The sequence below is a fragment of the Silurus aristotelis genome (genome assembly GCF_946808225.1).
Source record: "Silurus aristotelis genome assembly, chromosome: 5".
NCBI classification, from domain to species: Eukaryota; Metazoa; Chordata; class Actinopteri; order Siluriformes; family Siluridae; genus Silurus; species Silurus aristotelis.
In genome coordinates this window covers 28,706,943-28,722,077 of record NC_139578.1, presented here as the reverse complement: position 1 = coordinate 28,722,077, position 15,135 = coordinate 28,706,943, and the positions used below count along the sequence as shown (strand labels likewise).

The window sequence follows — 15,135 nt, the reverse complement described above, 5'->3', positions numbered from 1 at the left end:
TTTATATATTTCACATATAGGGGGGGAGTGGTGGCTCCAGCGGTTAAGGCGCTGGGTTGCCGATCGGAAGGTCTGGGGTTCGAGCCCTGGTATCGCCAAGCTGCCACTCTTGGGCCCTTGAGCAAGGCCCTTAACCCTCTATGCTCCGGGGGTCCCTTACGAGGGAAATATCAAGGTCCGTGACGTCGGAGTGACGTGGGGCCGCCTTCCCGTGGGCTCACCACCTGCAGGAGGGACCGTAAGGGACGGTGCTGTGAGGATTGGGCAGCATTCGAAGGCGGGGGCCTGCTTAGACTGCTGCCCCCGCGACCCGAATTACGGATAAGCGGAAGAAAATAAATGAATGAATGAATGAATGAATATTTCACATATAAATTTTTTTCGTGACTTAAAATAAAAATGTAAAAAAGGAACAGTCAGAAAGTAGTAAGACTTTAATGACTTTAATATGACTGTAAAAATATTTCCAGTTTATCATTCCCACATATACAGTACGGTAAAGTTGCATGATTCTGTAAATAATGTAATGGCTGTGAATTTATGTGAAGTTGTAAAAAATAAATATAGCCATAAAGTGCCCAGAATGCAGCTTAACGGAACACAAACAGTTTGCATAGCTATTAACTCAGGTGTTTTCTTACTTCTTAAATATATTATAAATTCTTTCAGACCTGAAAACCCTGCAAACTTTTCAGATACAATCCAACAAAAAAAAAAGGGAAAATACAATATAAATAGTATTTGGGAATTCACAATTACAGAGAATGTTAGTTTATCACTGTTAGGATCACACATCATCAGATTAAATGCATCATCATGTAAAGTTAAAGAAATTACACTCTGAAATGTTACATCAGGTCGTTACAGTACAGCGAGTCAAGTTCATGCCCACTCCTATATTACAGAAAAATTCAATTATGTACAAAATCAATACAAGAAATCATGCAAAATAAATATAATCTAAGGCTGAATTTAGGTATAAATCGAGACCTCTATCATATGTGCGTCATCGCATATAAACTATATAAAAATATTTTTGTTTTTGATATTTTTCTTTCAAATATGCAGTACCATGCTTAAGCAATGCACGTAATGCACAATAACACAATGCCCTCTGGTAATTTCAGTCACGATTCTTCACAATTATTTCTTTACCAATGTTCACTTTTGTAGTAGTACGTTTAATTACATTTCTTCTACAAACAAATTCTCAAATTCATTCTCAGTTGTCAAACCGTTCCTTCTAATAATTTAGTGTTTCTATAGCAACAACACATTCATTCATTAGCAATCGTACAAAATTAAAACAATTTGAAATGTCTTGGTATTTAACAGGGAAAAACATAGTTAAAATGTTTCCATAACATTGTTGCAAGGAGTCTCCACGGTCAGCGCGTACTTTGTTATGTTTTCCACCTTAGGAAAGTCTTCCATTTTTTAATAATGCAACAAGCATTTGTTTTGCTTATTAGGTATGAAATGTAACAAGAAATGAATTTTAAAAAAATCGTCTTTTATTCTTAAACTTTCTTTCGGCTTCTCCCATTAGGGGTCGCCACAGCGGACCATTCGCATGTTTGATTTAGCACATTTTTTTACACTGGATGCCCTTCCTAACGCAACCCTCCCCATTTATCCGGGCTTGGGACCGGCACTAAGGCTTGTGCAACCCTAATGGCTGGGGATGGTTCCCTAACCGGGGAACAAACCCGGGCCGCAGAGGTGAGAGCCCTGCATCGTAACCACTAGAATACCAAAGAAAGTAATTTATTTGTTTCACAAATGCAGAAAGTGGGGGAAAAAAACATCAAAGCTATATAAGTATGATGTTTTTCCTCATTAAACCAAATAATCAATTAATTTTTTTGTGGCGTTTACGGAAAAACTAGGTTATGATGCTACACTATATACTAATGTGACTGCAGTTACCAGAGTGCCACAACCTTCTGGCACAAATAACCCAAACAGCATAAGGTAGGTAGTTTTACAAGTGATGTCTAGTAATTAAAAGCACAGCAGGCTTGGTCCAGATGGCCTTAGCTGGCAGTTTCAAAGCCAGATCTACAAAAAAAAAAAAAAAAAAAAAAGCACAACTCATTGTTTAATTATATCATATGCAATAGCATCATGATATGTGCTAGGTTATACACTATACATTTGTAAGTGAATGTTTTTGCAGTAACTTACATTAGCTCTCGGGTGGAGGAACACATGAATTTCTACGGGACTGACACATATTCTTCTGCAAAACCAAGAAGAGAAAGAATTTTTTTGTACATGGTGTAACCAAAATTAAATACAGCAGTTCCCTTTCAGGAACTCGAGCTACGAAATACTTTGGGAACGAGACTGAGTTGTCCATGCTCTGAAATAATGTGTGTAATCAGTCAAAATTAGACACGCAGCATCACCGGCAGGGTGACGTCAAGACCAGGAAGCTACAAAAAGCGCATGGAGTGAAGCCAGCGCCAGCTTAGTTCATAAACCGCTCTGTGTGTATTTCATGTTAAATTGTTTGTCTTTTGTTTGTCACAACAATTAATAAATTAAGCCTCTGGGAGCGGAGCACGCTAAGTCAGTTCGAGCGGCACTCTTCGAGGAGAGTGCTCGTGCTCCTCGCAGTTCTGGCCCCGCCTCTCACTGAGGCGTAGCGGTGAGGGCTTGCAAATGGACATCACAGAGGGTTTCAAGACAGGCTTGTCTCTTTCTCCAACCTCACCAGTACAGCACTTGCTCGCAGGCTCAGAAGCATACCTTCCGCCTGTTTCTTCCCCCTGCGACGAGAGCATTTAGCTCCACCTCTCTCTCTCTGAGAAGGAGGGGGAGGGGGGGTTGTGGGCGCTTTGTGAGCTAGGCTTGAGGAGCTATGAATGTTGTGGCTGGACTCTCTCGAGGCCACTATAGCTGCACCAGGGCGTAGCCCCAGCCCTAGGTGTACCAGAGGTCAGTCTTGAGAGACTGATGCTCCTGAGAGACTACCTGGCAGCCGGGTAAGTTCTGCCAGACGTGTCTCCTGCACACTGTAGGGCGAGGCTATACTATTCAGTTCGGGTCTCATCTGCCCCGTTTCGAAGAGCAGGCTCTGGACATAAACCAGGAAGTGAGCAATTTTCTGAGGAAGGAGGGCATCAAGGTGGTCCCTCCATCAGACGAAAAGGGTTGAAATTCAGCAAAGTCCAGGGGGACCTGTTCGGGTCTCGAGAGGTATGCCTGTACACCTTTCCCCCGTCAAGCTGCTTCGGGGAGTTCTGGAGAGAGCTGGGATGAAGACCGTCTCCTCCTGGTGGCCTCAAGGTGGAGGCTGTGGCTGTAGCCTCTGAGGGGACACAGCCCTGAGGTTTTGGTCTCTCCACTTAGGATGTAGAGACCATTCTCCACTCCAGAGCTCCCTCCATGAGTATGCTGTATGCTGTGAGATGGCACCTGTTCTATAAGGGGTGTGAGCACCACGATTTGGATCCAGTCCACTGCCCGGGTGGTTCAGTGCTAAGGCCTCTAGTGCGACCTAGAGTGCCTGGGTGGGACCTGACCATTATGTTGGGGGCTCAGATAGAGACCAGCAGGTGAATTATTAATGCTATTGCATACTCATATAAGTCCTCTGGTTTCCCCGCTCCACCAGCTCACTCGACCTGGAGTGTGGCAGTCACCCTGTTGACCCTCTTAGGTTCTATAACCTTGACCCCAGTGCCACTCCTGGCCCCTATGTCCTTCATCCTAGCTGTGCTTATACACACTGGGCAGGGACTGGTCAGTGTGGTGTGATTGGACACTCGTTCCCAAAGCATTGTGACACAGCTCAAGTTTCTAAAAGGGAACGTCTCTAGGTTACGTATGTAACCCTAGTTCCCTGAGAGACCGAAATGCTGCGTCTCGGTGCCACACTTTTGCGCTTCCTTCTCTCTTATAGAAGCTGAGCTTTTTGTAGCTTTCTGGTCGTGACGTCACTCTGCCGGTGACACTGCCGTCCAATTTTGCCTTATTACACACATTATTCTAGAGCGTGGACAACGCAGTCATGTTCCCAAAGTGTTGCGAAGCAGTGTCTTATTCCCTCAGGGAACTAGGGATACATATGCCAAGAGACGTTCTTTACCATAATGCATGAGAATGGAAGGAGAATGATTTACCTTTTTGTGGAGATAATGATGAAGCATTGGGTCTGAAAGCCATGGATGCTTCAGAGCTTCTCCTGCACCTATCCTCCAACTACAAACAGGATATTTAACAAATTAGTGTATTAAAATGGATAGCTGGCTGGATATAAGGATGAAAAAATGGATAAATGGATAAATGGATGGATGGATGGATGGATGGATGGATGGATGAATTGATGGATGGATGGATGGATGGATGGATGGATGGATGGATGGATGGAGAGATGGATGGATGGATTGACAGACATTTGTCTGCAAGTACTGCATATATGTAGTAAGTACATGGATGGATGGATGGATGGATGGATGGATGGATGGATGGATGGATGGATGGATGGATGGATGGATGGATGGATGGATGGATGCATAAATGAGTGGATGGATGGATGGATGGATGGATGGATAAATGAATGAATGAATGAATGAATGAATGAATGAATGGATGGATGGATGGATGGGTGGAGAGATGGATGGAGAGATGGATGGAGAGATGGATGGATGAATTGACAGACATTTGTCTGCAAGTACTGCATATATGTAGTAAGTACATGGATGGATGGATGGATGGATGGATGGATGGATGGATGGATGGATGGATGGATGCATAAATGAGTGGATGGAAGGATGGATGGATGGATGGATGGATGAATGAATGAATGAATAAATGAATGAATGAATGGATGGATGGATGGATGGATGGATGGATGGATGGATGGATGGATGGATGGACAATTGGCTGCAAGTACCCCATATATGTCTAGTAAGTGCATTGATGGATGGATGGATGGATGGATGGATGGATGGATGGATGGATGGATGGATGGATGGATGGATGGATGGATGGATGGATGGATGAACAGATGTTTGGGTGAATGGATAGATTGTTATTTAGATGGATGAATGTTAGATGGATGGATGGATGGATGGATGTATTGATGGATGTATGGACAGATGGATAGTTGGATGGATGGATGGATGGATGGATGGATGGATGGATGGATGGATGGATGGATGGATGGATGGATAAATGATTGCATAAATAGGCAGACCTTTTATTGTAGACAAGCAGTTTGGAGATAAAGTCCTTGGCTTCTTCTGAAATGCCTAAGAACTCGCTTTCCTCAAAGTTCCACTGGCAGGCCAGGATGTTGTTCAGTGTCTCGTTATCATCATCACCAAGGAACGGAGACAAACCACTCAGGCTGTTAAAGACAGTCCGGATAAACAGAAAACAGTTAAGTGCTGTCTCAGTGGAGCAAACAACATATACCACTTAAAAAAAAAGTTAAAATCCTCAACAATTATTCAGATTTTCTAAACCACTGGAGTCTTCTTCTTCTTCTTCTTCTTTCGGCTGCCCCCATTAGGGGTCGCCACAGCGGATCATTCATCTCTATACTACTGTCCTCTACATCTGCCTCTTTCAAACCAACTACCTGCATGTCTTCCTTCACCACCTCCATAAACCTTCTCTTTGGCCTTCATCTTTCCTCCTTCCTGGTGGCTCCATCCTCAGCATTCTTCTACTGATATACCCCATGTCCCTCCTCTGCACATGTCCAAACCATCTCAATCGCGTCTCTTTCACTTTGTCAACAAAACGTCCTACATGCGCTGTCCCTCTAATAAACTCATTTCTAATCTTGTCCATCTTTGTCACTTCCAATGAAAATCGCAACATCTTCAGCTTTGCTGCCTCCAGCTCCACCTCCTGTCTTATACTCTCCAAAACTAGAGTGTGCTCATAAATTGTAGTCAAATCGAAGCTAAACCAGAGAACTGGTTTAAAAAATCATTGATGTAAGTTAGTGAACTCTTACAGCATGTAGGTGATGACTCCGAGGCTCCACATGTCCGTGTTGAAAGACACAAAGTCGTAGTTGACAACCTCTGGGGCAAGAAACTCAGGAGTACCAAAATTCACACGTAACTTCTCCCGGGGTACATATCTGTTAATGAAGGAGGCAAGAGCAAGTCATTATTAGCTAAAGAATTGTTTAGTATTTAATAATATTAGAGGAGTTTGATAAATAACATACTTTCTTGCGAGTCCAAAGTCGATGATCTTGACTTTGTTTGTCAGTCTGCTTACACACAGGATATTCTCAGGCTGGAGACAACAACATAAAAATTGTCACAAAACAGCTTTATAGATTACATTAACATGAAATTTCATTGTTATTCAAATTGCAAAACAATGCAGCTGTTGAATTTATTGGCATATGTATAACTGTATGCCATTTAACATTAGTTCGCTAGATCACTCCAGACAGAATTGAATCAGGAGGAGTAGAGTGATCTCTTGCTGTACCTGTTGTTCTATGGCAATTATGTAAAGTGAGCTTCAGTGTAGTGAGCTGCTTTTATTTAGTAGCTTTTAGTGTAACTTGCTACTTATGTGTTACCTTCAGGTCTAGATGGAGGATATACATTTTGTGCATATAGCGCAGGCCCTCACAAATCTGTCTGACAAACATGATCGTGTCCAGCTCAGTCAGCGTGTAGTTCTCGTCGATAATCCTGTCAAAGAGCTCACCACCATTCACACTGTCACCAATCAACACATACGAGCGTGTTAATAGTCTTTAAAAAACACATACAACAATAAACATACTGAATATGTCTATATGCGTTCGAGTTAATATTAATATTTTTGATAATTATATAGTTTTTTATTGTAGTTTACATATGATTGCCATTTTAATGCTTTTATCTTAATATTATCTTAATATAATTATTATATATTTATGTGATTGCCAATTCAGAATAACCTGTAAATTACAAAATATACATTTAAATATATATTTTTTTTATGTTCATTAAAATGTAAAAACAAATCTACTTCCAAAATTCTTTTACTGGGAGTAAGAATTGAAAGGGATTTGTTTCTCGGTAAACTGAGAGTTCTAACATTTTTTATGGATTTTTTTTATTGTTATTATTACTATTATTATTATTACTTATATAATGTACTTAGGTGTTAAAAGTAGGCAGGCAGTAATAAATAAATAAATAAATAAATAAATAAATAAATACACAACCAAAAGGGCATAGATTTATACTAAAACTTAATGCTTTAGTTGCAATAGTTGTATTAAAGGTGCCGTTTCTTTATGATTATTTTTTAATACCCACATTTCTTTATTGCATGTTTATTAAGTTGCTATATTAGAATAGGTTTTGAACTGACAGGGGGAGGGTCTAATGTCTGGGTCAGAAACACGCAAAACAGAAACCTGAGACATTCTGCACAAAATTGGTACAAACTAATTATCCAAAATCATTACATTGTAAAAAATATAATGTATTTTTAAAACAATATTATTAAAATATTTTTTTAAATAGTTATTAACATTGAAGAGAGCACTTTTAAACAGTCACTATCTATTAATGGCGGTTTAGTTTTTTGTTTTTTATGCCTTATCAACACATTTAAATACATCCTTATTGTAGAAAATAAATAAAAAATATCAAAGCGTTACATACAATTCAAGGACTAGGATAATGTCGTTCCTGGATTCGTAGGCGGCGTAGAGCTGGATTAAATTGGCATGGTCCAAATGGTTCATAACCTGAATCTCATTTTTCACCACCTCCTACCAAAGCAAACAGAAGTACATAGCATTTCTGTTAAATCCAAAATCAAAATTGATAGCATTTGCAAAATTTTATTATGATTAAGAAACAATTTTTTATGATTAGTTTTGGAGTGTTTGAATGATTGGTGTTTGGATGATTGTTGTCATCGTTAATTCTACCTTTTCCTTCAGACTCCGTGCTTTAATGATCTTGGCAGCTAGAGTGAGTCCAGAAGAATTTTCGATGCATTTGTGCACCTGGCCAAAACGACCTCTGTGAGAAAAAAAAAAAAAAAAAGATTGAAAAAAATGTCTTGCTATTCTTTTTTTTTACGTTTTGTAAAAAAAAAAAAAAAAAAAAAATAAAAAATAAAAAAAAAAACACAAGCTTAATCTAAAGTTTACCTTTAAGTACAGTATTCATCGAAGCCTGGCACTGGCACTGAGTTTAGTCTGTGAACTAATTCTCATGTACTTATGGTGTTTTTCCAAACTACTCTAAAGCAAAGTCTCTTTGAAGTTCTAGATTACTGCTTACTGATTAGCCTCCAGCTGGCAAAGGGGTCAAGTTTCACATACCCAGAAATCCCGGGTTAAAAATAACTGCCCCTGACTCTGGAGCTATGAATCGAGCAAGAGGAGAGCAGAGCTCAGCAGTGGAAGGTTACGCAAAACCCTCCCTGTGAAGATTAAAAGGACTTTCCGAACTCTTCGCAACATTTCTTACATTCTGTACTCTGCATTTCCCTCTATTAGCTTCCCTGTGCCAAAGGTAAGGAATTGGAATGGAAAAGTTTACCCTCCGATGATCTCCTGGTGGTTGATGGTGTAGAAGTTGCTGATTTGGTTGGGTTTAGCTGAAACCACACGGTGGCTGAAGGGAGCTGGAGGAGGAGGGGTGCAGTCTAGAGGAAGGGCAAGGTGGGAATAAAAATGAATGACAAACAATTTATAAAATATATATGTAGGACAAAGTTGGTTCTTTGACGTGTTTTTTTTTTTTTTTTTCACGGAAATGTATTTAACATTTGTTGATGAATTATGTTATGTTGCATTTATATACTTTTTGTGTGTGTATATATATATATATATATATATATATTTAAAAAAATACAATAGTACAAATTCAAATAATTATAAATAACTTAAAATGTTAGCAATTAATTAATTAATTAATGGAAATATAAAAATATTTTAACAAATGCGTCTTTTTTTAATAAAAGTTTTATATATTCTATTATACAAAAAAATTACTTTTTCAACTTATAAGAACATTACAATCCCTATTAGTAATCATGCATCAAATAAATGCACCATAATGAACTCCATAGGCCTCACCGATGAAGAACTGCTCGCCTTCGTCTTCATCTATCTCTTTCTCTTCTTTTTTCTTCATTTTGCTGAAATCTAAATGTATTTCGATCCCATCCGCTTTGAAAATGCCACACAGATCTTCTGGAAGATGCATCAGGTTTTCGTTGGCTTCTTCTCTAAGTTCTCTGAGTTCTGTACAGGCCTGCAGTTCACAGCTTGTTTCTGACACACACTGCTCACTGCTTATGGTGACTTCATGTGATGGTTCAGGTTCTGGTTCAGAGCTGAAAAAATTTATATTTGAATGAAAAAGGTGTAGTATATAGTCTACAGATTTGTTGCCGAAGATTATGTATTATGAATTTTCAGCAATGGGATATTTTCATATTAAAATAAATATAGGTAACAATAAAAAATAAAAAATTTATACTTTATAGTTATACTTCTACTTGTTACATCTATACTTCTTACATCTGAAATATGATAGAACGCTGTCTCATATCAAATCTCCGGTCAATTTTTACAATTTCTACTCTATTTCACGAAACAACATTTTCTTTCGGCTGCTCCTGTTAGGGGTCACCACAGCGGGTCATCCGTCTCCATACTACTCTGTTCTCTACATCTGCCTTTTTTAAACCAACTACCTGCATGTCTTCCCTCACCAAATCCATAAACCTCCTCCTTGGTCTTCCTCTTTTCCTCCTTCCTAGCAGCTCCATCTTTAGCATTCTCCTACCTTTGTACCCCATGTCCCTCCTCTGCACATGTCCAAACCATTTCAATCTCACCTCCCTTACCTTGTCTCCAAAACGTCCTACATGCGCTGTCCCTCTAATAAACTAATTTCTAATCCTGTCCATCCTCATCACTCCCAATGAAAACCTCAACGTCTTCAGCTCTGCTACCTCCAGCTCCACCTCCTGTCTTTTACTCAATGCCACTGTCTCTAAACCATACATCATCTCAGGTCTCACCACAGTCCTATAAACTTTTCCTTTCACTCTCGCAGATACCCTACTATCACAAATCACTCCTGCTATCACTCTTCTCCACCCACTCCACCCTGCCTGCACTCTTTCTTCACTTCTCTAACACACTCTCCATTACTTTGCACTGTTGACCCCAGGTACCTAAACTCCTCTACCTTCACCACCTCTTTTATCTGTAACCGCACCACTCCACTGCCCTCCCTCTCATTCACACACATGTACTCTGTCTTACTCCTACTGACTTTCATTCCCCTTCTCTCCCGCATGTACCTCCACCTCTCCAGGCTCTTCTCAACTTGCTCCCTACTCTCACCACAAATCTTTATATCATCCACAAACATCATAGTCCAACTGTATTTCACAAAACATGTGCTTTAATTCAATAAAACATTCATTTACAGCCATGTTGCAATCTGGGAGTAGACAATAAAAAATATATATATATTTTTTTCATATTTAATCACCAATAATTTAACTGTTTACATATTTTTGGGCTATCACAGCAGTAATCATTTAAGTAAATGAAGTACCTTTGTGGTGTAACAGCATTCTCAGCCTCGGTAACATCAACCATGACAGACTCTTCCTCTTTGCTTCCTTCCTTAAGCAGCTCTTTTGTATCCTCTTTGGATTTGTCACCCATTTCGTCTTCTTCATCCTGGATATCTTCGGTGTTCTCCTCCTCCGCTTTCTCCTCTACTTCTTTTAACTCTGTGCCACTCTCCTGGCTCTCTGGTAATTGCTCCTCGTGTTCAACCGCAGGAACTTTTGCTTGATCCAAAATGAAATCCAGAAGGTTCTGGCTTAAAGGCTCCTCAGCCTCTGACCTTGTGGATGATACAGAGCACTCAGCATTCTCTCTGTTAAGCTTTTGAACTTCCTCCAGGAGCAGAGCCTGCTTTCTCACAAACACAGCATCTGTGGTAAACAGAAAAAAAATACAAAATTTTTATCACCAACTTGCAAAACATCTTCCGTGATGTTCTGTGGAACATCTCCATCTTCATCTGATACGAGGATACCGATTCTGTGATTATCACGTGAGTTATTATGATCCCTGATCATTGAAAAATGAATATGAAGATGAATATGAGGTTGAAATATTTCCAGATATTAATGCAAAAAGTCTTCAGAACACAATTTTTTTTTGCACATCATACGTCGGAAATATCCCCATTTACTTTTATTTCACAAGCCATATGCTGCACAGGAAGTTGCATTATCTGAATTTCCTGAAGCTCACAGGAAGAAGAAAAGTATGTTTCCTTCGTTGTTTTAATGATATATTGATATTTACTGATGATGTCACTTCAAACATCCAAACCCTTTTTGTAACCCAGGATATTAGAATGAATGCTAGTTAACCACATTTGATAGTTATAGTGTTACTTCCAACCTTGTTACTCCTCTAAAAATAAAGAAACCTTATTGGAGGAAAACGTGATAAAGCAAATTAAAGAAGTTGACTGATATGGGTTACTACATACAGTATCCTTGACATCTGTATCAAAATCTTTCATACCTGTGGTGTCTGGGGGATTCTTTTTCTTCTGTGCCTTCAGCCCCTTAAAGCTCAGGCGACCCTTATCCTTCCCATCTTTAAACTTGTGATCCTTTAACTTCAAAACGTGGAAAAAACAAACAAAAAGGTAAGCAATGAAGGAATACATTTTGTTAAACCAAACATGTTTACCACACTTGCCATCATTCTATGCTTTTTCTGACAGCATAGAATGGTAGTTTTCTAACAGACTTCTGATCTATCACCTTAAGATTTAAAAAATCAAAAATAATACACACTTTTGAAGGCAATGATAGGGAGGAGTGAAGAAAATGTAAGGATTTCTTTGAGGAAAATAAATGCTTTGGTCCATGAAGTGTTAGATTATGAGTAGATGCCAGGCTGCTGGGCTCACGTGTCTCGGTTAACGCTTCTGCCCTTTCATCGGGTTTAGTAGAGGTAGTTTTCTGTTGCAGACACAACATGGATATGACGGAACACAGCACAGGGAATGATGAATGTTACCATAAGATAATGAGTTAATGTGACAGGATAGAGACACCAATGGCTATTAAAATTGAGAAATAATGTTAGATAAAATTATAAATTTTGTTGGGTTGATGTTAAAATGTCATATGAGTGCATGTCTAAGAAACAAGTATATTTACTTTTAGTAATTTCCTTTTAGTAAAACATTCTAAGTAGAACCGTTGCAGAATGTTAGAACTGATCCATCTAAAGAAGCTTAAAAAAAATTTAGTTACTCAATATATGTCCAAAAGTGTGCATTTAAATAGAGAATACAAGAGGACCCAGAGGAGAACCTTGTGCCATGCCATGTTTAACAAGTACTCAGTGAGATCGCATCCAAATATTTTTCCATGTCATTCAATAAGCTCGTATGACTGACCTTGTTCTTTACAAGTCTACTCAGATTTTTAAAAGTCACCAGGATTCAAATAAAATAAATAAATAAATAAAAAGTTAAACTAAATGTTTTAAAAGGTCAATATTCTGTAGACTTATAGAAGTTTTTCTATATAAAGACTGCAACTGAGTCTGCATGAATATGAGAACCGGTCCAGAATGTGTTTCTGCAACGAAGATCACCTGATGATGGCAACCCTAGATCAGCAAGGGTTCCCAAACAAGGATACCACACGGGATCACTTGATTTAACAATGGGTTGCACTACCATAGAAGTTGACCAATTTAAAATGGACATGTTTCTCTGCCCATCTACCATTTATAATTGTTTGACCACAGCAGGTGACTTAGTAAAACAGAAAACATCATAAGAAAATTGGCAAAAAAAATACACATAGTGTAAAATAGTTTTTGATGTAAAAACAACTCAGTAACAGAAAGGTAGAGTGGTCACGGTTTGGGGTTCCCAATAAAAAGCTGGCAAACATTTATGATTCTTAGAATCCGATCCTATTTCTGACTCATTTCTTGTTGAATTTGGGTGTGGTTTAATCTGGTGACTGCACTATTTTCAGTGGACATTTCGAATTGGTGACATTGACTCGTCTGTATGAGCCGATCTTAACAGGGTGAGCTAGGGCTAAATACCTTTAGTCTAATTCAGCTGTCATTCCATAACCTGTCACTCTCGACTCTGACGCAAGCAGTGGAGACAACGCACATTCCTAATTACTTATATCATTCCTACCATACTCCTTAGAGGGTGTTGGAATTAATGTCTACACTTAATATCTATGAATCCTAAACTAGCTAACATTCAAATCTCTTTGATAACATGTAAATACACAATTTTATTATTAAAGCAACTAGCCATTATTTATTATTTATATTATTTAGTAAGTAGAAGAAATTTAAGATTTAATTTCACATGGGTGATGCATCTAAATTGAGTTTGCTTAAACAGAAACCAGGCTATACCAAGAACTTTGCAGTTGGCTTCTCTGGTCAATTTAAGGCACTTACATTGCTCAAGTAATGTTAAGAATGTACTGTCAGGTCAGGGTCACAGTTGGCATGATACAGTGTGTTGCCCAGGTATTAAAAACACCATGTTCCAAGAGGTGTAACAATACAGTTTTATGTACAGGACAACCTAGCAATGTCAGCAGTAAAAAAAAAAAAAAAGTAAGTCAGAGTTCTGACTCACCTTGCCTGGTACAGGTTCACCTGAGGCCTGTCTCTTAACACCATGTTTGCTATCCTGGTTCTTGCACCCTAGGGCTAAAGTTGCTTTGCTCTTGCGTGCTGCTGGCCCCTTGAACATGAGTTCCGTGATTTTGGAAGTCTTTACAGTTTCCCCAATCAAACTGACAACCTGCTGGATGCTCATCACAAGCCTCTCCATGCCTTCCAGTTTCTGGGTCTGCTGTTCGGTGCGCTTGTTTACGGCCGACATTATGCTGTTCATTTCTTGGCACATTTCTTTCATCTCGCCGCCAACACCTTGGGCTGGTTCCTTAGTGCGGCTTGTTGGAGGCACCTCCTCCTTGTCTACTTTCAGAATTTCCATGTCTCGTTCTATCCCAACAAGTTCTTCAGACATGCTGTCCAGGCGGCTGAGGACTTTCTCCTGGATGCTAATGAGTGTGTCCATTTTGCTACTTAGAGATTCAATCCTACCTTGGATTAAATCAAATCCAGGACTAGTTTCCACAGAAGTCATTGTGGCAGCAAAAATTAATGCCAACCAGTGGGAAGCTAGTGTAACGCAAAGATTTCACTCCTGCTGATGTCCAGAAATTAATTTAAATACTTCAATGAATTACATATACAATTCTCTAATTAATCCATAAATATGCAATAGAAACCAATACCTTAGAAGATGAATAACCTGTCCTTAATAGTTCAAGTACTACAATGCAGCAAGTCCTACAATGGCAAGTGTGCCCTTCTTTCTGTACACCTCCATTTGGCACTCCTGCAACTCTTCCAACTGGAGATAGCTTCAAGAATAGAATGAACCTGCCTCCCTAAATGTAACTGCCTAAGAGGTGGGGGTCCTGTGTCAACAGGGGCCTCAGGGGAGGGTGGCGGATCAGGAAGAGTTGTGTGACATCTGAGATGTTTCAAATGTTGAACTCTAGCAGATGCTCGAGTCAGACACTGACTGCCAGGTGTGAAAAGGTTCCTGTGTATACAGACACCACATATATGCACATGCAAGTAAATGGAAAAACTTTTTTCCACTTCAGCGCCCCATTGGTAAAAATGGTTGATTTAAGACAAGGGAAGATCATGTCAAGATTTTCAAGATGTTTGCTGATAAAAAGGATAAAATAATAAATAAATTAAATAATAAATACATTAAATTTATTAATTAACTAACTTCAGTCTGGGGAAAGGGTTTCTGGAAAATGGTATGTAACTTTAATATATTTACATATATTTTAATAATTCCCTTAAGTTTGATTGTATCCTGTTTCTTTCTTTGATGCTGCTCATGATTCAAACAGGAAAAATGCAGGAGAACTTCATAGAAATACTAATGAGCAGGACAATGCGGTTCACATTCATACAAACCTACATAGCCTTCACCTTTGTAACATTAAAGTACATGTTTCCGCAGACTCTAAATTCATGGTAGGATTTTATTGATTTTCAGACTG

At 39.0% G+C, this 15,135-nt stretch overlaps 1 protein-coding gene across 4 annotated transcripts; it reads right to left on the bottom strand.

The window, feature by feature from the left end:
- Window positions 1-427: 427 nt before the first annotated feature.
- On the bottom strand, window positions 428-14,630 carry mylk4a (myosin light chain kinase family, member 4a). Of its 4 annotated transcripts, none has more exons than XM_083542710.1 (16): window positions 14,344-14,630; window positions 13,677-14,255; window positions 11,842-12,009; window positions 11,564-11,660; window positions 10,572-10,959; window positions 9,074-9,333; window positions 8,535-8,640; window positions 7,916-8,009; window positions 7,644-7,753; window positions 6,563-6,704; window positions 6,197-6,267; window positions 5,978-6,106; window positions 5,207-5,359; window positions 4,131-4,209; window positions 2,188-2,242; window positions 428-2,061 (listed from the first exon to the last, which is right to left on the bottom strand). In XM_083542710.1, exons 2-15 carry the CDS (start codon window positions 14,190-14,192, stop codon window positions 2,189-2,191), a joined length of 2,367 nt encoding a protein of 788 aa, XP_083398836.1. In that variant the 5' UTR covers window positions 14,193-14,255; window positions 14,344-14,630; the 3' UTR covers window positions 428-2,061; window position 2,188. The 4 variants fall into 4 exon arrangements, with proteins under 4 accessions (XP_083398836.1, XP_083398837.1, XP_083398835.1 ...); XM_083542711.1 differs by having other exon boundaries at window positions 13,677-14,252; XM_083542709.1 differs by having other exon boundaries at window positions 13,677-14,630.
- Window positions 14,631-15,135: the final 505 nt, after the last annotated feature.